Here is a 27,304-nt window from a genome sequence, read left to right as displayed (position 1 = left end):
AGCCTGCTTGGGACTCTTTCTCCCTCTTTCTCTGCCCATCCCTACCCCCCCAAGTAAATAAACTATGAAAGAAAGTGGAAGGAAGGAAGGAAGGAAGGAAGGAAGGAAGGAAGGAAGGAAGGAAGGAAGGAAGGAAGGAAAGATTGCATGCATGAACATCACCTAAATTAAGATGATACTGGCTGAACTGATTGGTGGCAGTGGTTTCTTCTCCTTTGTATCTGAATCCAAGCTAAGGGTCTTCAGGGCCAGGGACTGGCCCCACCAGGAGAGTTGTGCTAGTCCACACCCTCCCAGTTTTTTTCCCTCCTCGGCTGTGCAAAACCTTTGACCGGCAAGGTGGGGTAGGGAGTGTTGGTTTTGGAGGATGTGCAGTCACATGACCGGAGAATGCCCAATTCCAGGTTTCAGAGCGCGTCCCTCCCTAGTAAACAAGATTCCTCCACTTCCTTACACCCACAAAATAGCCTGATTATTGTGATCCAAGAAAACCAACTCGCAAAGAATACTGCCTATGAAAAGTACCATATGGAAGAGGTTTCCGGTCCAGGGTGTCAGGTTGGTTGATGCCGACAGCTTCCCAGTGTGGTCGGCACGTGGCTGAGCCTCTCCGGAGGCAGCCCTTTGGATTTGTGCTCGGTGACATTTACCTACAATCACTCGCCATCCCAGTGGGGCTATTTTTTATGATACTTTTTGTTAACAGGCCCCTCTGCCCTAGCCCTGTTAGGGAGTACTTTCCCAGGGCAAGGACCAAACACCTAACTGGATGGTTCTCTGTACGTATGCCAGCCTTCCTCCTCATTTCTCTCTTGGGGATCCCCCTTAGAGGTTATCAGTATCTGAGCGGTTGGGAAGACATTACGGGCAGTTTGGCCTTGAACCGATGAATCTCTCCCCAAAGGGAATAAGTTAAATCCCCCTCACCTTGTGGCTGTGTGCACCCAGAACTTCATTTTGATTCATGCTTTTTCTACCCCCTTTAGAAATACCCAGCGCGGGGCGCCTGGGTGGCTCAGTGGGTTAAACATCAACTTCCCCTCAGGTCATGATCTCACAGTTTGTGGGTTCGAGCCCCGCCTCAGGCTCGGTGCTGGCAGCTCAGAGCCTGGAGCCCACTTCGGATTCTGTGTCTCCCTCTCTCTCTGCCCCTCCCCTGCTTGCACTCTGTGTCTGTCTCTCTCAAAAATAAGCAAACGGTAAAAAAAAATTTTCAGAAATAACCAGCATCTCTAGTGAAAACAGTTTGGTTTCCTCCTAAGGTTACCTCTGATGATGGTGACACTGACCTGGGATAAATCAAGTTCTGATTTCATTGTTCCTATTTCCTTCCTACCCATACTTCCCCCACCCCCAGAAATAAAACATCTGATGCAGAGTGTGAGCAGTGATGGGGCCAAATGGATTTGGAGCCAGAGTTACTGGTTAAGGCCCCATCCTAGCCACTTCCTGGCTCTCTGATCCTGAGCAAGATTTAACCTCAGGTTTTTGGGGGAAGGGGGGAGGTTTGCCTGTAAGATGGGAATACTTACAAGAATGCCTATCTCTGGATATTGAGAGGATCAAATAAAAGAATATTTTTTCAAAGTGCTAGTGTTATTTTGGGGCAGTGGTCTGGCTTTGTCTCCTTGGTTCCCATTCACACATCACCTCCTGGGACAGTGTAGAAACCAGACGAAAAGAATGTACAACTCCAGCTGGGATGTCTTAACTGCTTGGCCCACTGGGCAAGCTGAGCTGGGCCTGGAAACGGTTTTTAAAAACATTCCCTGGCCTGGCGGTCATCATCAAACCCTGATCCGCATCTGTTCCTGCCTTTGGATGGTCACCTTGGGAACGCAAGTGCACCCGCCCACACACTTCCTGCCTGAAGGCCGGGCAGCCTCTGGGCACAGCCCCCAGGGAGGAAATTGCTCTGATTCTGGGCTGGATAGCCACCCTGAGCTGCTGCCTTCCCACAGGGGCGTTTTGCAGCCCTGCTCCTCCTCCGTCCTCCCCGCTCAGGAAAGAAGAGCCAAGTGCAAAGTTCACGTACAAATCCTTAGATATTAAAACTTGCCCGGGTGAATTCCTCCATATCCTCACCTCCTCCGTATGTCGTATGTCGGCACACAGGCCTTGGAGCCATGCGCGTTTGAGCCACCTGGGAAGCCTGGAGAGCTCTTCGTGCCCAGGCCACACCCCAGACCAAGAACATCAGAGTCTCTGGGGATGGGGCCCAGGCCTGGAAGTTTCAAAGCTGCCCGGGTAACTCCAGCCTGCAGGGATCTCACGAAAACTTAGATTCTAATTCAGCAGATCCGAGGTGAGGGAGGCCTAAGGTTCTGCACGGCTAGCAAGCTCCCCAGTGGCACAGACACCACCCTGGCGGGACCCCACTTTAAGTAGTGAGGGTCCTGAGGATCCTGTGAGCTTCCAGACCCAGCAACACCAGAGCCACGCCCACCACAGTCAGTGGGATGAAAGATGGTCCAGTTCACCCCTCAGGTGCCTCTTCAGCCCTTTTCCTGGCTAGTTTAAGACCCATGCATCCCTCTTCCCGCAAGCTTTGCCGACCGCCAGGTGGCATTGGATTCCTCCAGCATCCCCCTAGGTAAGCCAGAGACTGAGCGGTGTAGCCAGTCTCGTTCAAGGCTCTCTGAAGCTGGTGGCCCATTTCCCTACTGAGGCCTCCACCCACACCTTAGCAAATTGCTTCCATCTGCTGACAATATTCCCCGAAGGCCCGCGTGAGGATGGCCGAAGTGCATGGTTGGGACTTGGAACACCCTCGCTTTGTTCGAGTTACTTCTAGGTGGCATGATTCCTGCCTCATCCCAGATGTCTCCGGAAAGGAAGCTGTTGAGGGCAGCAAGTGGCTAAGCATAAAATTCAGGTTTCATCGTCCCCTGTTCCATACTTGGTGGGTTTCCGAGAGAGTATTTTATTCTCTCTTTCCCTCTCATGGCTGTGGCGGTGGTGGCCGCATATAGGAAACCAGCATACAGGCGGCTGGGATTTTGCGAGGCTGAACATTAACCTTTATGGTCCTCAGACACATTCTCCCAAAAGTGGCACCACCTTCCCGGACAAAGGTCTGGCCCAGCTGCCCACCTCTCTTTCCTGTGGGGGGGTGGTCTCCGTGCCTGGAGAGGCAGCAGTACCAGGACAAGACCAGCAGGGGGCGATGCCAGCCCACAGTCGGAGCTCACTCGCTGGGTCCCAACCGCACAGCCTTCCTTGTCAGAGCCCAGCCCCGAGTTAAGGCGCTAGCCCTGCTGACCGCAGCGGAGACCCCAATGATCCATTTGGATCTTAGTTGAGAACTAATGCTGCCCCAAGAGCTTCCTGGTCAGCATCTGCCTGCCGGTTTTCCCCACATCCTGATCTCATTTGTAAATTACAGCCCTTACTAATCAGAGGGTGGGCCTGGGGCCGCGTCTACAAGGGCTTCTGGCAACTGGGGGCCAAGGGAAAGATAGGAGTCACGCAAGAGGGATCAGCCTCTGTTTCCCTCAGATTTGGGATACAACAACTCTTTCACAAAAGAATTCAAAGTATATCTTGAAAGCTTTAAAAATGTCTTTAACTCCGCCTCAACCCCGCCCCCACTCTACCAACACCTCTACCCTACGGTCACCAGTGCCCCCCATCCTGGCCAATGCAAGTCTCCGTTCTCTTATCGCTTGACTCCTCAGCACCCACGCACCGTGGTTCATGCCCTCATTCTTGAAATACTTTCGCAGCTCTAGATGTCCTAGGAGATCCCTTGGGGTACAACCAGAGCAGCTCCACTCTTTCCAGCTTAAATACGAGAGTCACATGAAAGATTTGATGCGGAAAGGGAGACCCTCGCCTTTCAAAGGGTTTTTGAAGAGTTTGCAAAAAAGGGTTTGGGGAAAATCCTCCCTGGTCAAGCCTCCCACCCCTCCACCCACGATAATTTGCTGTGGTTCCTCCTCCAGCTCAGAAGTCTTAGGTAAATATCATTTATGACCATGGATTGTCGACTGTGAACATTATAAAGAAGGAAGTTACTGGGGTGATGAACATAAACTGCAAACCCTAGAAATGAAAGAAGGGGTATAAGAAATAAATGCATATATATGTACATTCACATATACGTGTACATGTATATACGTACCCACACCGGAAAACAAGAACAAGGATGCTCAGGGGATCAGAAAAATTCCTGGAGCGGGAAGCCTGGGGGGCTCAGTCGGTTAAGCATCCGACTTCAGCCGAGGTCATGATCTCACAGTTCATGGGTTCAAGCCCACGTCGGGCTCTGTGCTGACAGCTCAGAGCCTGGAACCTGCTTCTGATTCTGTGTCTCCCTCTCTCTCTGCTCCTCCTCCACTCGCTCTCAGTCTCTCTCTCTCAAAATAAACATTTAAAAAAATGCATTTTAGAAAAAGCTTTAAAAAATAAAAAGAAATAAAAAGAAAAATTCCTGGAGTGAAAGCAGATGGGACTGGATTGAACCTGCAGCCCAGTAAATAGCTGAAGGTCCTTTCCCAAAAAGTGGGTTCAGTACCAAGGGTGCTTCATGCCCACAAGGAGGGGCAAGAGTGGAAAAGCCCTGGGATGATCACTGGGGTCACTCCAGGGGGCAGGGGGCAGCTGGGCCAGCCAACCCTCACCCACCACACTGGCTAAACCATGGGAACAAGCATCTGTCTACAGGAACAAGGAACATCAGTGGAGGATCTCGGGAGGGGTATCGGTGACCGCACGCCCGGTGTCCAGCAGCCAGTCCTTCTCCAAGAGGGAGCGGCACGCTCAGCAGACAGGGGGCCTCTAACGGGGAGTCTCATTGGTAGAAATGAACACGCTTGGGGCGCCTTGGTGGCTCAGTTAAGTGTCTGACTTCTGCTCAGGTCATCATCTCACCGTTCATGAGTTCAAGCCGGGCCTTGGGCTCTGCGCTGACAGCTCGGAGCCTGCTTGAGATTTTCTCTCGCGCGCGCTCTCTCTCTCCCTACCCGACTTGCCTGCGTGTGCACTCTCTCTCTCTCTCTCTCAAAATAAAGAAACTTTAAGAAAAAAGAAATAAGCACGCTCAAAAATCACCACTTGAGGAAAGCCAACTTTACAGACGGAAAGCATTTGCATGCGTCAAAAGATGCACAGCTGGAAAATGAAAGTGTATCACGGTAGAGTGCCTCAGGCTGCAAAGAACTTTCGCTGATTAACATTAAGACAAGAGTACTCAGAGATATCTATACATGGTTTTTTTTTGTTGTTTTTTTTTTTTTTGAGAGAGAGAGAGAGCGAGCATGTGCACGCAGGAATGGCAGAGACCACAGTCAGCACGGAGCCTGACTCAGGGCTCGAACTCACGAACCTCGAGATCATGACCTGAGCGGAAGGCAGACACTTAACCTACTGAGCCACCCAGGTGCCCCAGAGACTGGTAGTTTTACCTACATGTACAGATGACGGGGCACCTGGGTGACTCAGTCGTTTAAAGGACTGCCTTCGGCTCAGGCCATGATCTCGCTGTTCACGAGTTCGAGCTCCCAGCTGGGCTCTGTGCTGACAGTGTGGAGCCTGGAACCTGCTTTGGATTCTGTGTCTCCCTCTCTCTCTGCCCCTCCCCTGCTCATTCTCTCTCTTTTATTTAATGTTATTTAATGTTAAATAAACATTTAAAAAAAACAAAAACCCACCAGTACAGGCAAGGGGGCTAGAGGAGAGAGCCTTTGGTGGGGAGACCCCAAACAGGAGGGGACACAACCGTCACTCTGGAAGGGGATCCAAGTTCTGGACCATCACTGCACGTGTCACACTGCCCCCGACTGAGGGGACCGGGCTACCACAAAATGGAGCCACTTCAAAGCTGATTCCACACAAATCCCAGAATCCCATATGGAAACCCACTCACCTGCCTACCAGTCGCCAAAATTGCATGTTTGCCAGATAATTTTATATCCCCCACTCTTTTATCCTTTAATTAAATTTATTTATTTATTTATTTATTTAGGCAGGGGAGAGACCTATAAATCAGCCTCTTTGCCTGTTTTCACAGACCCTGAGAGGCAACACTGCTAGAAAGGAAATCATCGAGAGGCTTAATTAGAAGAGTCTTTGAAACTCAACCCCGAGCAAGTCACTGTCCTGAGCTTCAGAGGCTGTGGGAATATAACTGCCCCCAATTCTTCTTGTCCAAGGGAACTCCCCCTGCTTTATCGTCCCTGAACTTGGGAGGAGGGTGACACCTGAACTCATCCAAGCACAGGGAGGAGCAGAGGAACCACCTCAGGCAGCCCTTTTCCCAACCTCCTGGGGCCAGGACGGCCGAGGAGAGCCCGGGATGCTAACTACAGGTTGCACAGCCGGAGAGGTCAGTCCTCAGAAGGCTGTGTTGTCGGCTTGAGGCCGGGGGCCAAAGAGCTGCTCAGCGACCGCCTTGCCATCATACTTGGGCAATGTGCCCCCAAAGTCGGCGGGCAGGATGTCCTCATCGATCTCCTGGAAGAAGCCAGAGAGGTCATCTCCATGGACAAAGACCTGCAGGGAAGCAGGGGAGACAGAGCTGAGTAGGGGGGGTACCCTAAGGCCGGGGGACGGAGGGGAGGAAAGGGACAGGAGGAGAAAGGCACAGCGTGCCCTCCCTGCCTGGTGGTGTCCTCCTCCACGATGTGCTGTCACTCAGCTCAGGACCATGGCACGGAGTCTGAGGAGGGCTCCCGTGGGGTCCCCTCCACCTCCTCCCACCGTCGTCCCCCTTGTCCGGTGAACTCTCTCCTGCTACCAACAGCACCACCACGCGCTCACGCGCTCACCAGATAAGCACTGGGCACCCTCCCCGTGTGGCCCCGTGCCCTCACCCTTTCCAGCAGCTTGCTCTTCAAGAAGGGCTTGACCATGTTGTAGGTCGTGGTGAAGTACCACGGCTGGTGGATGAAGTGGACGGCTTTAAACCGGGCTGGGAAGGAGTCCTGCAGAGGCAGAGAGCGCCCCACCCATGGCCGCGGGGCCCTCAGAGGCTCCCACGCACTCCCCCTCTGCCTCTCCCCATGGCTGGAGGACAGACCTGCCTCACCACCAAAGGTTCCATCCCCAGGCCAGCAATCGGGGGAACCTTGGCTTCGCCGGGGCTCCAAACTGCAGGGAGAAAGCCCCGGAGGCCAGGCACCCCCGCCCTCTCCCTGCTGATGCACGGAACCTTACCGTTATTTGGTGGAATAAAGAAACGAGGGGCACCTGGATGGTTCAGTCAGGGAAGCATCTGACTTCAGCTCAAGTCATGATCTTACAGTTCGTGAGTTCAAGCCCCGCGTCGGGCTCTGTGCTGACAGGCTGGAGCCTGCTTCAGATTCTGGGTCTCCCTCTCTCCCTGCCCCTCCCCTGCTCATGCTCTCTCTCTCTCTCTCTCTCTCTCTCAAAAAAATAAACATTAAAAAAAATTTTTTTAATGAAATGGTTTTTAGGTGACCTGAGTTTTTTCACACCCGTTAGCCTGCTGAGCGGCCTGGAAACTATTATAAACCCCAGGGACACTACTGTCATGTCTCACTATCCTTCAGCGCGCCCCCCAGACCCCCATCTCCCACCCCTCCTTTCCCACATACACATAAAGCATAAAGCAGATTAGGGTTAGCTCTGAGAAAGGACTTCTGACACGTCAGCATATACTGGACCGAGTTGTCAGGGACATTAGTGATAATCCATTTCTTGGGACAAAGTCATGTTCAAAGAGAGGCAGTGTGACATATGTGGACGGAGAACGGGATTCTAGGTCAGACGGTGTAGGTTCAAGTCTGACCTCTGCCACCTTAGGGTTTTACAACCTTGAGAAGTCACTCGAACCTCTGAGCCCCAGTTCTGAGGTTTGTAAAATGAAATGGGGAAGAGGGGAGGGACTGTTCTCAAGGAGTTAAGGAATTAACGAGCATGCGCGGCTCACTGCTGGTCACCATGCAAGCGGTCGTGGCTGCCATCGCTCATTAGGGAGCTAGGTGGTCTTCCTTTTAGATCCTTGCCCGCACGGTTAAACCAGGAGACTGGGGCCAGCCTCCCAGCCTCCTGCCCTGTGAGAGGCTCCCACGGGACAGAGCTCTGAGGCCCCACCTGGAGCATGTCCACCATCTTCCTGAGATCGGAAGCCCGGAGTCCGGCAGCCTGCTGCATGGTAAAGCCCTTGAAGTTCTCAACGATGCAGAAGCCATTAATTTGAGTCTCCTCATTCTCTAGTAGCTTCTCCAGGATGAAACAATATGCCTGCAAGATCTTAGACATAGAATGAAAAGGCTGTAAAACCCAACCTCAAAGATAATTAAGGCTTAAGGTCCTGAGGGGGAGAGCTAACTGGCACATCCCTTACTGGAGGTAATTTGTCACAGGCTTTAAACTGGAACATTCCACCTCCGTGGCTGTGTCCCAAGAAAATAACCTTGAACGTCATATCCATGGTTAGATGCTAGGGTGTTTATCCCTGTACCCTTACAAGGGTAGAAACACTGGAAACAACCTAAATGTCCAACAAAAAGGGACTGGTGAAGTTATGGTACGTTCATGCCATGAAATATTCTGGAGCAGTTAAAATTATATACATATGAATTATAGAGCAAAATATTCATTCATGATGTATTATTGTAGAGCGTGATCCCATTTTTATAGGAAAAAATATGTGTACGTGTGCATGTGTATGTGTGTTTCTAGAAAAAGTGGATTGGAAGGATGTCAATGATAGAAATCTCTGGGTGGTAAATCGTGGATGATTTTTAATTTCTGGTTTTTTTGCATTTTCCAATATGCAGATATCATTTATATAATAAGAAAAAAGTATTCTTTAGTCTTTTTAAAGATTTTCTTTTTTCTTTTAAATGTTTTATTTATTTTTGAGAGAGAGAGAGAGGGAGACAGAATGTGAGTGGGGGAAGGGCAGAGAGATAGGGGGACAGAGAATCCAAAGTGGGCTCTGTGCTGAGAGCAGACAGCCCAATAGGGGCTCAAGCTCAGAAATCGTGAGATCATGACCTGAGCCAAAGTCGGATGTTTAACTGACTGAGCCACCCAGGTGCCCCCTTTAAGATTTTATTTTTAAGTGATCTCTACAACCAACACGGGGCTCAAACTCACAACCCTGAGTTCAAGAGTCACATACTCTACCGATTAAGCCAGCTGGGTACCCCAAGAAGAAATATTTTTGGCAGCTCTTTTTGCCCATGGGTCCTGTCCCCTCCCCCGCCGTGCTTTAATAAAATCACCTTTTTACACCAAAAAAGAAAGAAAGAAAGAAAGAGAACTATTTTAAAGTCCTTTACACACACACACACACACACACACACACTCAGTCCTAAAGGCAGTATCTTAATTAATGTAAAACACCATAGGTATCCCTGATAAGATCAGGGACAAGATAAGCACTTCACCTCTACCACCGTTTAACTCTCTGTTACAGGCGTTAGCCAATGCAACAAAGTTAAAAAAAAAAAAAAAAAAAATCAGAGGCGTAAGTAGAAAAGGGAAAGAAAAACCATCATCTCTATTTACAATAATATGACAGCATTCTTAGAAAACCCGAGAGAATCAATTCTAAAATTAACATAAGTAACAAAAAGAATTCAGAACATAAAATTAATATACTAAAACAATAATTCTCATATATACAAACAATAACCAATCGGAAGATATAATGGCAGAAAAAGCCCCATTTACAGCAACACTTAAAACAAATTTAATGAGGGGCTCCTGGATAGCTCAGTCGGTTGGGTGTCCAACTCTTGATTTCGGCTCAGGTCACACGCGATCCCACAGTTGTTAAGATCGAGCCCCGTACTGGGTGTAGAGATTACTTAAAAATAAAACCTTAAACACACACACACACACACACACACACACACACGCACGCACACACGCACACACACACACAAATACAGTGTGGTCTTGGAGCATGAATAGACAGAAACCAATGACACAGAATATAAGTCCAGAAATAGACCCAAATATATATGAAAATATAGACTGACAAAGATCACAAATCATTGGGAAAAAAGATGAACTCCTCAAGAAATGATGTCAGGACAGCTAGACAGCATCTTCTTTTTTTTTTTTTTAATTTTTTTTTTAAGGTTTTTTTTTTTTTTTTTTTTTTTGAGACAGAGAGAGACAGAGCATGAACGGGGGAGGGGCAGAGAGAGAGGGAGACACAGAACCGAAAGCAGGCTCCAGGCTCTGAGCCATCAGCCCAGAGCCCGACGCGGGGCTCGAACTCACAGACCGTGAGATGGTGACCTGAGCCGAAGTCGGACGCTTAACGGACTGAGCCACCCAGGTGCCCCTAGACAGCATCTTCTAAAGTGAGTATGTACAATTTTTTTAAGGCTTGGGGGCACATGTCTCCCAAGACAAACCCTAATTCACCCACCTAGGGTAGCTCTCTTAAGGGCTTGACAAGCAAAATCACACACATATATATATAAATGCAGAAACCAAAAAATACAAAAACACTAATTCAAAGGGATACACGCACCACTATGTTTATTGCATTATGTACAATAACCAAACTATGGAGGCAGCCTAAGTGTCCGTCGATGGATGAATGGATAAAGATGTGGTGTCTATATAATGGAATATTACCCATTCATAAAAAAAGAATGAAATCTTATCACATGCAACAACATGGTTGGAAATACAGAGTATTACGCTAAGTAAGTCAGAGAAAGACAAATACCAGACAATCTCACTCATAGGTGGAACTGAAGAAACAAAACAAATGAGCAAAGGGGAAAAAAGAGAGAGAGAGAGGGGGGCAAACCAAGAAACAGACTCTTCACTGCTGGTCACCAGAGGGGGAGGTGGGAGGGGATGGGTGATTTAAGGGATGGCGATTAAAGAGCACACTTATCATGATGAAAAAAATAACATAGCATGATTTTAAAAAGGAAATAAAAAAAAAAAGCATATTCTCCAAGTCATACGGCAAAATAAATAAATACATGCAGAGACCTCAGGCTGGTCAGTAGGTTGAAACCTGGGCTTTCCAGAATCTCTCCCAGTCCACAGTCCATTAATCCCTGTTGTGTGTGTCGCCCCCAGCCTTCAGCGTTTGGCAGGGCTGACCCACAGCTGTCACCCCCACGTGGCAGGAACGCCAGGGGGCAGTCATGTATGGGCCAGTGGACCCCTCCTGGGAGACTACTAGGTTTTCCAGCTGCAGTGGCACACCCCAGGAATTCTCCCCTGCCCAGAAAAAGGCCGGCCTTTCCCCCTCCCCAACAGACCCTAGCCCCTGGGGAGCCAGGAATGAGGGTCCAGAAGAGGCCAGGTTTGAGGGAGGGGAACCCAGCTCAGGGGATGGGAGGGAGCCAGGCGAGCCCCCACTGACCTCATCGAAGGTGATTTCTTCACTGTCCCAGTTCTCAATGTTGAAGAGCATGACCACTCGGCCATATTTGTCCCGACTGGAGAGGACACCAGGGTAGCCAGCCTCCACGGTGCAGCGCACGGCCTCCAGGGACAGGCTATCAAAGAGCTCAGGGTACTGCAGCCGGAAGTTCACGTAGCCTGGCGGAGGGAGAGCAGAAGAGCCCCTCAGGAAGCCTGCCCATCTGGGACTGGCACAGAAAGATTCCAGAGGCCTGGACTCCTGTCCGGCTCCTCAACGGGCATCCTGTGTGTTGATGCAGGATCCTCAACCTTTTGAGTCCCTTGTGGAGGAAAACATTGGCCTATCTCACCAAACTGCTGCAGTAACCAAGCAAGATTCTAGGTATGAACACCATTTGTAAACCGTGCAAGCGTGATGTATAATCTTAAACCTGAAGACGACTATTACATTTGTGATTTCCTCTTGCCTACGGGCAGAGGGACAGGTTTTCCAGGTGGGCACAGGGTTAGCTGAGTAGGGATGGGGAAAAGACCCCAAGAGAAAACCTCAACCCCAAGCAGAATGCAAAGGACCTTCCAGATTCCAGAAGCACTTCCACCCCCCACAAACCCCACCGTCACCCACCCTGAACAAGTCCGTGGTTTGTCTCTACCACTGAACCCTGGGAGGCCAGGCCCGGGGAAGTGTTTGGGCAGCATTTGCCTAGGGAATGCCCCTGGCCCCCTCACCGGTCCTACAGTCCTACAGCATTCTGGGTACATCCCCAAGGCCTCCCCTCTCTGCCCTATTGCTCCTCCCCCAAGTTATCTCCTTTCCCATGTTCTTCAAAAGTCCCCTTTGCACTGGAGCCTTCCTGGTCGCTTTACCTAAAACTTCAACCCCTCAGTTCTTTATATCCACTTCCTTTATTTTTCCTCATTATCCCTTCTTACACAGTCTATGTAATTTTCTCTCTCTGGTTTGTGATTTCCACCAATAGAGCATGAAGTCCAGGAAGGCAGACGTCTTGTCTGCTTTGTTCTCTGCTACATCCTTTGGCCTAAAAGAGTGGTTGGCAGGGGCACCTGGATGGCTCAGTCGGTCAAGCGTCCAACTTGGGCTCAGGTCATGATCTCACTGTTCAAGAGTTCAAGCCCCGTGTCCGGCTCTGTGCTGACGGCTCGGAGCCTGGAGCCTGCTTCGCATTCTGTGTCTCCCTCTCTCTCTGCCCCCTTATCCTCAGACTCTGTCCCTCTCTCAAAAATACATTAAAAAAATTTTTAATTTAATAAGTATGAGTGGTCGGCACATCACGGGAGGGAATTAACATTCGGGGAAGGAAGAAGGAAGAAAAGGAGAATCGGTGGCCTGCGGGAGGACCTGCTAGATACCCCTTCTCTCCACCAGCACTGAGGATTTCATTTCCTTGGGAAACTCGTCTTCCGCCAGCCAGCAGGGCCGGGGCCGCCCTGTCCTCAGGGCTCCTTCCCAGGGCTGGTACCATCCCCAGTTCCACTCTGCACACATAGCCACCTTTCCGGCCGCCCCCCCAGAGCCCACGCCTAGTCTGGGGTAGGGGTGAGGGGAACGCGCTCCTGCCTGGGCGCGCAATCGGGGCGACTCAGGTCTATCGAGTGAGTCCCGGAACTGGGAGAGAGGAGCCGGCCCTCTGGGCACGTGGTGCGGCCACACTCATTCATTGCTGTCGGAGCTGAAAGGGATCTCGGCGGCCACTTAGTTCACACACCCATTTTGCGGGTAAGGATAAGGAGGCTCGGGGAGGCCGACTCTCACAGGGCAGGAAAAGGGAGGGGGGATGGAGGGGGCAGCCTCCTCAGCGCCTGGGTGAGAGCCAACACCAGCCTCCCCACCTCCCCGCTGCAGGCCGTCCCTCCCGCGCGGGCTGACCTCGGAGCAGCTCGTAGGCGCGCCCCACGTGGAACTTGCGCGCGCGGATGAAGCGCATGAAGAAGGCGCTGTCCCTCCCCTGCACCCGCTCGGCCACCGCCCGGGCCAGCTCCTGCCCAGACGCCGCCTCCGCCTGCACCAGCTCCTGCAGCTCTCGAACCACGTCGTCCCGGGTCTCCTCCCTCTCATTCAGCTCGTCCTTGGCCTGGAACAGGGTGGGGTGGAGGCGGCGAGTCACACATCGGCGCAAGGCGCGCACGTGGGGGCTGCCCTACCGGTGCCAGACTGGCAGAGGGACGGAGGGGTTGTCGCTGGGGCCGTCGCTCCCCTGCCCCCCAAGAGCCGCCGCCTGCCCCGGCGGCACCTCTCGCGGCCCATTACAGTCGCAGAAAATCGGGTCAAACTGCGCCTCGTGGGTTTGTTGGCAGGAGACCGCCAAAGGTGCAAACGTTTCTAATGACGCTTCTTGGAACCCTCACACAGCACTCTGCTAAATACCTCGGGCCACAACAAGTCACCAGAAAGTGGGTATTCTAGCACCATGCCTCAGGAGGAGCCAGCTGAGGCCCATAGAGGTGAAGGTCATCCAGGCAGGAGGGGGTGGAGCTGAGACTCCCACTGGGCTGGCAGCTCCCCAGGCTTAATTCTCATCTCAAAGACAAAGGTACCGGCTAATAGCAGCCCGACCCCTCCTTGCCCCCGCGGAGCCTCACTCTCCTCCCCTAGGCTGAGCCTGGAAAGCTCTTCAGCGTGCCTCCTCCAGCAGCTCTGTCCTTGGACAGCAAGAGCAAGGGGAAGGCAAAGGAGGGGGGACTCCGATCTGGGGGAGCTCATCTCCCTTGAGGTGTCCAGGGGCAGCAGCAGAGATGGAAGCAGGAGCCCAGGCTCAGCTCAGCTCCAGGACAGCTGGGCCACTCTCCACTGAGCACGGTCTGATGCGCTCTGAGCTGCTCCAACAACCTTCTCATAAGGTAAGACCCGGAGAGGGAAAGCAACTTGCTCGAGATCACACAGCAAATTGCAAGTAGGTCTGATTCTAGAACCCAGGCCTCTCGGCTATCAGGTGGGGGCAGCAGTTGGATTTCTGTTCCCCAGGACCACTTGCAAACCAGTGTTCCCCCATCTGAGTCCAGGATGATCCCCGGTCCAGATGCCCTAGGTTCCGGCATTGACATCAGGGAACTCTGTTGGTGCTATAGTCTTGGAATAGGCTGGCCCAGGTGTCTGGTCAGCCCAGGTGGCTGACATGGCCTTAACCTCCAGGATGATGGCCCCCTAGAACAGGCCAGTCCATTAGGTTCAGGGTAACCTGGAGAGCTAGGGCTGGACTCTTCTTCCTACAGGAGACAGGATGCTGTCAACATCGCCCCGTTGTCAGCCCTCCCCTCGCTGTACCCGGGGCCACCTCACCTTCTGTAAGGTGTGGCGGGGGAGCTGGCTGCACGGGCCAAAGACAGGCCCATGGTCCTTGGTTGTAAGCCGCTCCAGCTGGGCACGGAGCTCCTGCTCCTCTTCAGGGACCACACGGAATGTGCCCACCTGGGCAGAGAGAAGTCAGGAACACACAGGGAGAGGCCCCCCCATCAGCCTGAGCAAGCCAGGCGAGTGGGCCTGCTCAGACCCTAAATTAGTACTTCCGTCCAAAGTCACTGCTAAGGCCTCCTCCCTTTGGGTGGGGTCACGGACCACTGGGAGGTTGTGTGGGTGAATGCCCTTAACCCTGAGCAGAGGAAACAATAGAGAAACAGAGAAGGATGTGGGGGGGGGGGGGAGAGGGAAGGGGGTGGAGGAAGGAAGGTAGATGGAGGGGAGACCCAAGGCACAGGGGTACTCACCCCCTCTGACATGCTGCTTCTGGAAGTCTCAGAGACGACAGAAAAAGAAGGGCCCAGCTTCTGTCCTGGCCTCTCCAGGCAGCCTCCTCCCTAGACTGTAAGAGTCAAGTCTGCAGCGTTATGGAAAGACAGTTCTCTTATGTCTCAGAACAATGGATCTCCAACTTTTGAGTGCTTAAGAATCACCAGAGGAATCTGTTAGAAATGCAAGTGCCTGGGGCGCCTGGGTGGCTCAGTCGCTAAGCGTCTGATGGCTCAGGTCATGATTTCACAGTTTGTGAGTTTGAGCCCTGCATCGGGCTCTGTGCTGACAGCTCAGAGCCTGGAGCCTGCTTCGGATTCTATGTCTCCCTCTCTCTCTGCCCTTCCCCCACTCATACTCTGTCTCTCTCAAATACAAATAAACATTAAAAAATTTTTTTTCTTTTTTAAATGCAGGTGCCTGAGCCCTGCCTTCTGTGATTCTGATTCAGGAGGTCCGGACTGGGGCAGGCCTAGGAATCTGCACTATATTTTCATGTAAAAAAATTTTTTTTTATGTTTATTTATTTTTGAGAGAGAGAGAGAGAGTGCGAGCATGAGTGGGGGAGGGGCAGAGAGAGGGAGACACAGAATCGAAGCAGGCTCCAGGCTCCGAGCTGTCAGCACAGAGCCTGATGTGGGGCTCGAACCCACGGACCGCAAGATCATGACCTGAGTCGAAATCGGAAGCTCAACTGACTGAGCCACCCAGGCGCCCCAGCAATCTGCATTTTAAAGCAGCGTCCCAGAGGACTCTGAAGAAAATGATCCTTGGGTTACACTTTGGGAAACTCTCCTTTGAGAAGGAATATATACAAAAATACCTCAAACCCTAGTTCTTAAGATGAGTTGGTCCAGCCAGGGAAAAAGTAGCCTTGGCTTCCATTCTGAAATTACATGACCACTGCAGGATAAGGCAATCCCTCCTGCTAGGTGTGGCCCTCTTTCTCCTGCCCAAAGGGGGATCCCAGAAACTTCTCAGCCTGGTGGTGGATGGCCCCGTCGGTGCATTCATGCTCTGCACGGGTGAGGACTAGTTACATAATCAAAATACCGGGTGTGTGTTCTGTTCTTTGTGATGCATTAAGTAGTTTCAAATCCATTATCTCAGGGCCAGAGCTGGTATTATTCCCCCCATTTTACACAGGAGGAAACAGACTCCAGGGAGAATAAGTGACTTGTTCACGATCACACAACCAGAAATAGCCAGGGATCAGGCTAAGCCCAGCTGTGACTTAACCGAGAGGCACGGAGAGGCAGCCTCTTGTGGCAAAAGTTGGACCTGGGTTCAAATTCTGTCTCTTCCACTTGCAGACTATGTACTTTAACCTGAGTCTTGGTTGTCCCCTGTAAAAGGGAGATGGAAGGGTTATGAAGGTTACATTAAATGATGTACACAGAAGCGATGCGTGGCCACCGGAACAAATCTCATCCATTGTCCACAGGACAACCTGCTCAACCGACTGAGTATTTTTGGAGATAGCTCTCCTGTTCCCAGATTTCTTTTCCTTTCTTGCCTAAATACCCCAGGGCCTTGAAGGAGCCGTCACTGACCGGGTCCCCACTGGTCAGTTTTGTCACCATTCACCATTGGTAAGTGGCAGAGGTAGGGCTTAAACCACTGCTGTAACATCTAAAGCTGAGACATCTCCAGGCAAACTCCCTAGGAGAATGGATGTCGCAGAAAACCCTTTAGGGTCAGAGAAACTTGGGTTCGAATCAGGAGTTGTCATTTACCACCTGTATGACCTTCAGAAAGTTAGTTAACATTTCTGAGCCTCAGTTTCCTCATCTGCAAATTGGGGATACTAACTGTACCTACCAAATAGAGTTGTAGTGACGATCCTATCATTTCTGTAAGGTACGTAGCACGGTGAGTGTGTTGCTCTAAAACATAACTTCCCTTCCCTTTCTTAGCATCATACTGATCGTTGCTCTAGCGTGCCCAGAGAGGCTTGGGGGATCCCAGGGAATGTCTGAGGATCTCCCATTCCCTGCCTCTGCTGCTCCCCAGCCCTAGCCAGGGTAGGAAATCCACCAACAGGAACGAAATCTAAGCTTTCTCTCTGGCAAGTAGACTTCCAAATGTGTGGGCACAGAGATAGACAGACTGCAATCCTTTGTGGCCTCACTTGGGTTTTTCTGGAACGGGAATAGAGAGTCTTATCAAATTGGAGCTTAGACAGGAGAGATAGTGACTGGATACCCCCAGCCAGTTAAGCAGATCATTAGGGCAAGACCTTAGATCCTAGAAATAGAGGGTTAAAGTCAATACTGCAATTCTTTTTTAAATAAGCCCAATCTAATTAATTTTGAGGTTTTAAAATACTGGCTTATGAACTGTATACCATGAAAAAACATTCATCACCATTCCACGATGAGGCTGTTCCCTGCCATCTAGGGTTGCCAGATAAAACACAGAATGCCCAATTACATGTCAATTTCAGAGGCACAACCACTACTTATGCAGTGTAAGTACATCCCATGCAGTATGTGGGACATACTTAAAAAAGAAGTATCTGTTGTTCCTCTGAAATTCACATTTAACAGGGTGTCCTGTCTTTTTATTTGCTAAATCTGCCATCAGGTTGATCTGGCACAACATGGAGAATGGCCAGTGGGTTTCAGTTTTACAGGCACCCCCCCCCCCCCCCCCCGACTCCTTACCCCAGTCCTGGGCTCCCTGGCCCAGCTAGGCCCCTGCTACTGACTTACCTGCCAGGTCACCAGCTCCTCCTTAGGGCTACCTGGTGCCTGTGTCCTCCTCCTTCTCGGGGAGCCTGGAGGTTGCCTCCACTGGGGGCGTGGTCTGGTCAGCAGGCTGGGATTAATGTGTCACAAGGAACTTCTCAAAGCCCACAGTTTCCTGTTAAATCAGGTTTACAGGGAGGCCCAGATAGGGGCAAGTGAGGCACCAGGGGGGAGAGGGGCTCAGCCTGGGCTGAGCTGCAGCCACCTCAAAGCCCTCTTTTGTGTGCGTCTGCTCCTGAGTTCCTGCTCAGCCATGTGGAAGCCGGGCAGTGGGGGTGGGATGTGGGCCAGCCCCATTCCCTCCTCCTTGCCCTCTCTGTCTCTCGTTGCAGGGGTTCTGAGAAAGACATGCAAGAGATAGAATTTTTTTTTTGATGTTTATTTATTTTGAGGTGGGGAGGGGCAGAGAGAGAAAGAGACAAATCCTAAGCAGACTCCGTCCTCCGCGCAGAGCTTGACATGGGGCGGGATCCCATGAATCAGGAGATCATGACCTGAGCTGAGATCAAGAGTCAGATGCTTAACCAACTGAGCCACCCCGCTGCCCCCGGATAGAGGGATATTTTAAATGTGACTGTGGATGCGGTGGCAGCGGTGGCAAAGCCAAGGCCTGTCACTCTTCCCCAGCCCAGCAGGACCTGGTGTGGTAGATGTCACTTGCACAGTGAGTGGGGTCAGTTGGGAAAGGTAGCTGGTTAAGGCAGAGTGGGACGAGGGCCAGACAGTCTGACCCGCCTTCTAGGCAGTATGGTGGAGTGATAAGAGCCTGCTTCGGAACGTGACCGCCCACCTTTAAATCCTAACTCTGGCACCTTCTAGCTGTGAAAAGTGACTTCAGCACTCAGTGACTCAGTTTCCTCCTCGGAGAAGTAGGGATATAATTAGAGGACAGGCTCATGGCTTTAGTGAGGAAAAAAGTGCTTAGTTCACTGCCTGGCACTTAGAAAATATAAATGTACAGTAAATGGTGGCAGTTACTCCAAATACGCAATCGGTGTGCATCTGGGTGGAGAGGACCCACGTTATCCACCCGTCTGTAAAACAAGAAACCCCTCTGCTGCCCCTCAATAGGTGGCTTCCCAGTCTCTGCTTTGGTATTCCCCTGAGCGCGGCGGGCGGGGTGTGGTGGTGATCCCTTTAGAATATCCTCTCTCTGGGATTCCAAGGGCAGGGAGCCCCCCTGTTTTTACTACTGGAAAATTCTCCTTGTTTTAAAACTCATCCTTGGTCTGACCTCCAAGCGGGCTTCCATAATGTCATCCTGGGTCCTGATTTTGCCTCCTGGGGGTACCTGGGGCAGGGGTCAAGATCCTGTGCATGGGACATTGTCCAGACTCCGTCCCCAGAAATGCTTTTTGGTTTTCCCCAGAAATAGTTCTTGTTTTTCAACCCATTCCTACTTGGATAGGTTTGGGATCCCCTCACCCTCCTATGCCCTCTCCAGACATCCAGGGGCTTATGAGAGTGTCTCTGAGGGGTGGTCCCCGGGTGCAGTGCCTGACCCCCACTTGTCTCTCTAGACCCATTCCTCTAGAGCAGGCTACAATACCTGGGGCTTGGATCTTGGGGTGCAGCTGAGGAACCTTGAGTCCTTTCCTTCCAACAGCCCCTTCCCTGGGCTCCTGCTCTGGCTACTGTCTGGCTTTGGGCTGTTTCCCTCCCAAAGTCTCCCTGGGGCTGGGGAACCCCTCATTTCTATCACTCTGCTTCCTGGCATCTAGTCCTGCACTGGCCAATACATAAGCCTCTAACCACAGGTAGTTTCTTAGCACCTGAAATCAGATAATGGCACGAAAGAACTGAATTGTAACTTTATTTTTTTTTAATTGTAAATTTAATTCACTTAAATTTAAAAGTGGATACTGGACGCAGTTATTGGAAAACTTTTAAGTATGTTTGGAAGAACTTAGGTGTGTGATTCTACTTCCTCAACTGTAGATCCTGTGATCAAGTATTTCTGATAAAAACTTAGAGTTCAACACGAGATGTGCTGCGCGTATAAAACACCTGCTGGTTGGGGAGCCTGGGTGGCTCAGTCAGCTGAGTGTCCAACTCCTGATTTTGGCTCAGGTTGTGATCGTAGGATGGTGGGATCAAACCCCACGCCGGGCTCCGTGCTGAGCGTGGAGGAACCTGCTTAAGAGTCTCTCTCTCTCTCGGGGCGCCTGGGTGGCTCAGTCGGTTAAGTGTCTGACTTTGGCTCAGGTCATGATCTTGCGGTTCATGGGTTCAAGGCCCACGCCAGGCTCTGTGCTGACAGCTCGGAGCCTGGAGCCCGCTTCAGATTCTGTGTCTCCCTGTCTCTGTGCCCCGCCCCTGCTCACACTCTGTCTGTCTCTCTCAAACGTGAAAAATAAACAAACAAAAAAAAGAGTCTCTCTCTCTCTCCCTCAACCCCTCTCCCTGCTCACACGCACTCTCTAAAATAAATAAATTAGGTAGGTAAATAAATAAATAAATAAATAAAATACCTGCTGGATTTTGAAGATTAGGTACAAAAAAGAGTATAACATTTCTTATTACGGATTTTTACATGGCTTAGTGTTCTGACACAGTAATGCTTTGGATATATTGGGGTGAAGCTATATGAGTTCGCTTCACTTGTTTCTCTTTACTTTTTTCGGTGCGGTTATTAGAAAACGTACTGGGCGCCTGGGTGGCGCAGTCGGTTAAGCGTCCGACTTCAGCCAGGTCACGATCTCGCGGTCCGTGAGTTCGAGCCCCGCGTCGGGCTCTGGGCTGATGGCTCGGAGCCTGGAGCCTGTTTCGGATTCTGTGTCTCCCTCTCTCTCTGCCCCTCCCCCGTTCATGCTCTGTCTCTCTCTGTCCCAAAAATAAATAAAAAACGTTGAAAAAAAAAAAAATTTTAGAAAACGTACAATTTTCTAGTTGCAAGTGTAATGGCTCCCGTTATATTTGCGATGGACAGCGCTGGTCTAAACCTTACTACTTGAAATACAGCCTGTAGACCAACAGCATCAACATTATCTGGGAGCTTGTTAGAAATGCAGAGTGTGAGGTTCTTCTCCAGACAGGCTAAGTCAGAATGTGCATGTTCACAAGGAGCCCCTGGAGTGAGTCTACACACACAAAAGTTTGAAAAGCACTGCCCGAGAGTTTCTGGCCCTCTCCCCCTTCCGCCTGTGGTCAACACCCTACCTTGCCTGACCTCTGACGTCCCATCAGCTCTGAGGATTTGTGGGGAAGTTGATCGAGGACCATCCTCTTCCTCTGTGGGGCAGGCCAATGGTGGCCCGGTTGGGGGTGCAGGAAGTGGAGAAAGGACAAAGAGGGGGGTATCCTAACCTGATTCTAGGCCTGGCCCTGTCTACTACGAGCCATGGACTGAGGCCACAATTTCGCTTAGGCCTCTGTTTGACACTTGCAAAATGGTGTTATGAGCCGAACTGTGTTTCCCCAAATTCAAGTATTGACGTACTATTCCCCAAGGACTCCAGAATGTGAGTGTATTTAGGGACACCTGGGTGGCTCAGTCGGTGAAGCAGCCGACTTCAGCTCAGGTCATGATCTCGTGGTTAGTGGGTTCGAACCTTGTGTGGGGCTCTGTGCTGACAGCTCGGAGCCTGGAGCCTGCTTCCCATTCCGGGTCTCCCTCTCTCTCTGCCCTTCCCTGCTCACGGTCCATCTCTCTGTCTCTCTCTCAAAAACAATCACTAAAAAAAAAAAAAAAAAAAAAGAATGCGAGTGTATTTGGAGATAAGGCCTTTAAAGGGGGTGATTAAGGTAAAATGAGGTCAGCAGCGTGGGCCCTGATCAAATCCAATGTGACCAGTGCCCTTATAAGGAGAGGAAATTTGGACACAGTTACTGAGGGAAGACCGTGTGAACACACAAGGAGAAGACTGACCTCTACAAGCCGAGGAGAGAGGTCTCAGCAGAAACCAGTCCTGCTGATACCTTGATCTTGGATGTCTAACCTCCAGAATTGTGAGAGAATACATTCCTGTCATTTTAGCCACTCAGCCTGTAGTAGTACTTTGTTATGGCAGCTTTAGCAAACTAATCTAGATGTGATACTGGATTTTTTCCTGGGCACTTCACAGGACGTGAGGTTCCTGGGAGATAAAGAGGGTGGGGGAGAGCTCAGGCTGCCCCACAGGAAGGAATCACAGTGGCCCCAGTGGCCTGTCAAAGCCAGGCGATGGGGTGCTTCACGAAGAACAGTCCTGTGCAGGGGCGCCTGGGTGGCTTGGTCGGTTAAGCGTCCGACTTCGGCTCGGGTCATGATCTCACGGTCCGTGAGTTCGAGCCCTGCGTCGGGCTCTGTGCTGACAGCTCAGAGCCTGGAGCCTGTTTCAGATTCTGTGTCTCCCTCTCTCTCTGCTCCTCACCTGTTCATGCTCTGTCTCTCTCTGTCTCAAAAATAAATAAACGTTAAAAAAAAAAAAATTAAAAAAAAAAGAACAGTCCTGTGCATGGAGAACACTCGCGGGTTAACGGCGCAGCCCTGACAAAGGAGGGCCTGCACGCAGCTCTTCAGGAAGCTAGCAGGCCACAGGGCCCTTTTTAGGGAGCAGAGCCTTCTGTGGCATTATCTGCTGCTCACAGGCCTTCTCCTGCCTCTGCCTTGCACACTCCCCTGCCCCGGCCGAGTCACATTCATGTCTCGCTCCTGTGCTGGAACAATAGTGCCCTTATGTGAGGGGAGACAGTGCCCTCATTGGCCCAGACACCTGTGCTGGCCATGTTGGCAGAAAACCGTGGGCTCCCTGGCTCTCCTCTGCCAGGCTGGGGGCAGGAAGAGAGGGGGCTCCAGTTTGCTGTGCCCCCTTTCTGCACTGTGACAGGCACCTTACCTGTGGTAGCTCATCCAGTCCTTCCAGATGTGAGGTAGGGGGTGTATTCCCCCGTTTTACAGAAGAGGGAACTAAGAGTCAGAAAGATGGGGGCCCTGCCCAAAGCTGCACAGCCGGGAGTATGTCCTGGTCACTCTAAAGCCCTCTCATCCTTCAACACACAAGGCTGTGCTCCCTCCTCCAGAAGGGAGAGCGACAGGTGTGACTGCCCAGGGAAGTCACTCCTGGCTCCTGGGGAAGGTGACATCACCTCGCTTTCCTGGGAGCAGCCCCGGGGGCAAGAGTCTGGCCACTGCCATCCCTGGGAGAGGGAGGACCCCAAGGAATGCCCTGGCATCAACTCCTTAGGGAAATGGGAAAACCCAAATCAAGGGACATTCTGTACCTTCCTTAAAGTTACCTGGTGGTAATGAGGGGTGGCTGGGTGCTCAGCATCCAGTTTCGGCCTAGGTCGTGATCTCATGGTGCGTGGGTTCAAGCCCAGCCTTGGGCTCTGTGCTGACAGCTCAGAGCCTGGAGCCTGCTTCAGATTCTGTGTCTCCCTGTCTCTCTCTCTGCCCCTCCCCTGCTCATGCTCTGTCTGTCTCTCTCAAAAATAAATCAACATAAAAAAAAAAAAAAAAGATTTGGTGGTAAAGCTGAGGTCATCTGCTGGGAGTAAAAAAAGAGAGGGGCGCCTGGGTGGCGCAGTCGGTTAGGCGTCCGACTTCAGCCAGGTCACGATCTCGCGGTCCGTGAGTTCGAGCCCCGCGTCAGGCTCTGGGCTGATGGCTCGGAGCCTGGAGCCTGTTTCCGATTCTGTGTCTCCCTCTCTCTCTGCCCCTCCCCCGTTCATGCTCTGTCTCTCTCTGTCCCAAAAATAAATTAAAAAAATAAAAAAAAATAAAAAAAAAAAAGAGAAATGTTTGAAATCATCCTCACGAAGGCAGGATAAACTTACTAGGGAAGGTTGTGGAAGTGTTGAGGTCCCCTGGAGATTGGTTCCTATGGCTTCTCAGAGGTACCCATGGACACAGTCAAGAGAGTTCTCCAGCACAACCCAGAGGCCCACGTGTCCCTCCCATGGAGGGAAAGGCTGCCTTCAAACGGGCAGAGTCTGCCAGCTGGGTGGTTTGGAAGGACAGACGGGGCGGGGGGAGGAGGGGCAAATGGAGGATATTGGCTAAAATGTGCTTTCAGTATTAAAGCTTGGAATTGAAGAGGGAGGACTGGGGGACAGTGAAGATCAGGGAATGAACAAGCAGGAGTAAATGAGCAAGCAAACTGACCAGATGGGACGTTGACATCTGAGTCGTGATTTGGGAGGTGGCACAGGATGGGCCCAAGAGCGTGAGTAGCTGAGGTGACGTGGGAGATGGGGACAGAAGCAAGCCGAGAGGCCCTTTGTGGGACACACAAGCCACCCCTGTTCTGCAGCCAGGCAGGATGATAGCGGAAAAGGGTGGAGGCGAAAGATGGCGGATGGTTGTCTCCCTCTCCTCATCAAAGTGCAAAGATGGGCTCTCAAAGGGCAACTTCACTGATTATTTATTTATAAGCCAGAGCAGTCCACTAGATTCACCACTGGGCTGGGTTTTTTTGTTGTCATAATTTCAGATTGACAGAATAGTTGCAAGAAGAGTACAAAAAACACCCATGTGCCTTTCGCCTGGATGTTAACATGTGACCACACTCGCTTTGTCATTCTCTCTCAGATACACTCCTTCCTTTTTCCTAAACCATTTTAGAGTAAGCTGGAGACCGGATGCCCCGCTTCTCCTGAATACTTCAGGATGTATTTCCAAAAAAACAAGGACATTCTCATAATTAACCACAGTACAACGAGCAAAGTCAGGAAATTAACATTGATCTATTACAATTAGATAATCTACAAACCTTAATCAAATATCACCAATTGTGAGAGGCCAGTTTTTAAGGTTTACTGTCCTCCCTCCTGGTCCTGTCTTCCAGGCCTCTGAGAAATAAGAGACTGAATAGGGGAAGAGAACTAACCTTATTATTATTTTTTAATGTTTATTTATTTATTTTGAGAGGAGGCGGGAGAATGCCTGTGTGAGCGGAGGAGGGGCAGAGAAAGAAGGAGAGAGAATCTTAAGCAGGCTCCTTGCTGTCATTGCGGAGCCCATATGCAGGGCTTGATCCCACAACCCTGAAATCATGACATGAGCAGAAATCAAGAGTCAGGCGCTCAATGGGCTGAGCCACCCAGATGCCCCCCTTTGTTTGTTGTTTTGAACTTTTAAAGTGTTTTGTTTTTTTAGTAACGTCTACTCCCAACGTGGGGTTCAAACTCACAACCCCAAGGTCAAGAGTTAGATGCTCTACCCACTGAGCCACCCGGGTACCCACTGTTTTGAACTTTTAATCTTCAAATGACTGCAAATTCAAAGGAAGCTTCAAGAGTAGTAATACATTTTTAAGCCAACATTTTGGTTTTGAAATGGAACATTTCATTGAGATAATTTTTTTAACTTTATTTATTTATTTTGAGAGAGAGAGAGAGAGAGAGAGAACGAGAGAGAGTGGGGGAGGTGCAGAGAGACAGGGAGAGAGGGAGAATCCCAAGAAGGCTCCGCACTGTCAACGTGGAGTCCAACGCAGGGCTCAAACCCATGAACTGTGAGATCATGACCTGAGTGATAATCAAGAATTGGACACTTAACCGAATGAGCCACCCAGGCGCCCCTCATTGAGATGATTTAAAACCATATTTTCTAAGGGTGAGCTCCTGATTTTGCACCCAGCTAACAAATATTTGTGAAGCATTCTCTGTCACTTTCCTAGACACTGAGGATGCACATAGTAAGCTGTTAAACCTCTGTCTTTGGAATTTCTCCAGGGTGGACTCAACTGGCTCTCCTTAACAATCCTGTGAACTGCCCGAGTAGCATTGTCTTTTTTTTTTTTTTGGCTAATTATCTTAACCATTTTATTTTTTTCTATTTTCACCATTTTTTTAAAAAAAATTTTTAACGTTTATTTGAGAGACAGAGAAAGAGCATGAGCATGGGAGGGGCAGAGATAGGAGGAGACACGGAATCTGAAGCAGGCTCCAGGCTCCGAGCTGCCAGCACAGAGCTCGACTCAGGGCTCGAACTCACAAACCGCGAGATCATGACCTGAGCCGAAGTCAGACGCTTAACCCACTGAGCCCCCCCAGGCGCCCTTATCTTCACCATTTTTAAGTGTACACTTCATAGTGTTAAGTGCACTCATGTTATTGTGAAACAGATCTCCAGAACTTTTTAAAGTTCATTTTATTTTGAGAGAGAGAGAGAGCGCGTGCACCCAGAGCAGGGGAGGGACAGAATCTTAAGCAGGCTCCACGCCCGCCCCACTCGGGCTCAATCCACGACCTTGAGATCATGACCTGAGCTGAAATCAGGAGTCGAAATCTTAAGGGAGCCACCCAGGCTCCCCTGGAACTTTTTCATCTTCCAAAACTGAAACTCTGTATCTATTAAACAATAATTCCCTTTTTGCCCCTCCACCCAGCCCTTGGTAAACATCACTCTACTTTTGTTTCTGTGAATTTCGCTCCTTTTGAGTATGATTCCACCCAGTATTTGTCTTTTTATGACTGATTTAACCTAGCATAATGTGCTTAGAGTTCCTCTAGGTTTTGTGGCAAATGACAGCATTTCCTCCCTTTTTAAGGCAGAAGATTATTCCATTGTGAGGATATACCACATTCTGTTTATATGTTCGCTGTCCATGAAGATATGGGTTGGTTCTGCCTCTTGACTATTGTGAACAATGCTGCTGCGAACACGGGTGTACAAAGGGTGAGACCCTGATTTCAATTCTTCTATCTATATACCCAAATGTGGGATTGCTGGAAGGAACTAACACTATGAAGTGTTTCTAAGTGCTAGTCTTTTTATACATACTACCTTGATTTTTCTCTCAAGCAACATTGCCCTTAAACCCAGACGACTGGAGCTCTTGGGCTGGGTGGGTGCCTTATTAACCACCTTCGTAGATGATGAGGAGCTCAAGAAACCTAGAAGGCGACGAGGTGCCTGGATGGCTCAGTTAAGTGTTGGGAGTCTTGATCTCAGCTCATGTCTTGATCTCAGGGTTGTGAGTTCAAGCCCTGCGTTGGGCTCCGCCCTGGGCATGAAGCCTACTTTAAAAAGAAAAGAAACAAACAAACAAAAGAAACCTAGAGGGTGTACCCTAAGAAACCCATATGCCTTCCTTCAGACCACACTCTGGGTAGCTTTCCAAAACTCGTCCTTCCCAGGTCGACCCTCTCCAGGACAGGTCTAGTGTGCACAGCCATACGCCCAGACAGCAGCCACCGGCAGCTCTAGGGAGGAGGCATGGTGTGAATCTTCAGGGTGTGTGTTTACATGCAAACATACGAAGCCCCTCACACTTCAGGATCAAGTATCCTGAATGATAGGGGGCCTCCATTTGTCCTTTTTCTCTGGACTCTTGCAAAAATATCAGTAGCCATAATGTTATTACACAAATGTGAACTATCGACAAGATCTGAAGAACATTTAGTTCCTCTATTGCAAACCTGTTTTGAATTGGCTGTATTTTCTAAACTCAGTTTGTCACTAGCTGCCCAGTGTAGGAGTCTAGTTGCTACTTAGTAAGGAAGCCTGCACCAGGGTGGGGAGTCTGTTCTTTTCCTTTGCATGTGTACCGCCCATTAGTGCTAATGG

At 50.4% G+C, this 27,304-nt stretch overlaps 2 protein-coding genes across 5 annotated transcripts in view; one reads left to right on the top strand and one right to left on the bottom strand.

Moving 5' to 3' along the window:
* Positions 1 to 5,922: 5,922 nt before the first annotated feature.
* Positions 5,923 to 18,006, bottom strand: RLBP1 (retinaldehyde binding protein 1). Of its 3 annotated transcripts, none has more exons than XM_058736611.1 (8): positions 17,776 to 18,005; positions 15,040 to 15,149; positions 14,615 to 14,743; positions 13,205 to 13,409; positions 11,315 to 11,493; positions 8,056 to 8,214; positions 6,813 to 6,923; positions 5,923 to 6,492 (listed from the first exon to the last, which is right to left on the bottom strand). In XM_058736611.1, exons 2-8 carry the CDS (start codon positions 15,049 to 15,051, stop codon positions 6,334 to 6,336), a joined length of 954 nt encoding a protein of 317 aa, XP_058592594.1. In that variant the 5' UTR covers positions 15,052 to 15,149; positions 17,776 to 18,005; the 3' UTR covers positions 5,923 to 6,333. The 3 variants fall into 3 exon arrangements, with proteins under 3 accessions (XP_058592594.1, XP_058592593.1, XP_058592595.1); XM_058736610.1 differs by having other exon boundaries at positions 15,040 to 15,134; XM_058736612.1 differs by lacking the exon at positions 14,615 to 14,743 and having other exon boundaries at positions 15,040 to 15,134; positions 17,776 to 18,006.
* Positions 13,943 to 27,304, top strand: part of FANCI (FA complementation group I) — a 105,303-nt gene continuing 91,941 nt past the window's right edge. For both annotated transcript variants that reach the window (XM_058736602.1, XM_058736600.1), the window contains exon 1: positions 13,943 to 14,175. In XM_058736602.1, coding sequence (XP_058592585.1) covers positions 14,071 to 14,175 — 105 coding nt within the window. In that variant the 5' untranslated portion in view covers positions 13,943 to 14,070. The remainder of the gene's footprint in view (positions 14,176 to 27,304) is intronic.

This window comes from Neofelis nebulosa, chromosome 7, assembly GCF_028018385.1.
Source record: "Neofelis nebulosa isolate mNeoNeb1 chromosome 7, mNeoNeb1.pri, whole genome shotgun sequence".
Taxonomy (NCBI): Eukaryota; Metazoa; Chordata; class Mammalia; order Carnivora; family Felidae; genus Neofelis; species Neofelis nebulosa.
The sequence above is the reverse complement of the archived record's forward strand: the minus strand, read 5'-3'. Positions and strand labels throughout refer to the sequence as shown.

What these genes read in the sequence shown, in the direction of transcription:
- RLBP1 (XM_058736611.1), bottom strand. An exon ending in CCCGCCACACCTTACAGAAG is followed by an intron (nt 13,410 to 14,614) that starts GTGAGGTGGCCC and finishes ACCCTGTTCCAG; the next exon opens with GCCAAGGACGAGCTGAATGA. An exon ending in CGCCTACGAGCTGCTCCGAG is followed by an intron (nt 11,494 to 13,204) that starts GTCAGCCCGCGC and finishes TCCCTCCGCCAG; the next exon opens with GCTACGTGAACTTCCGGCTG.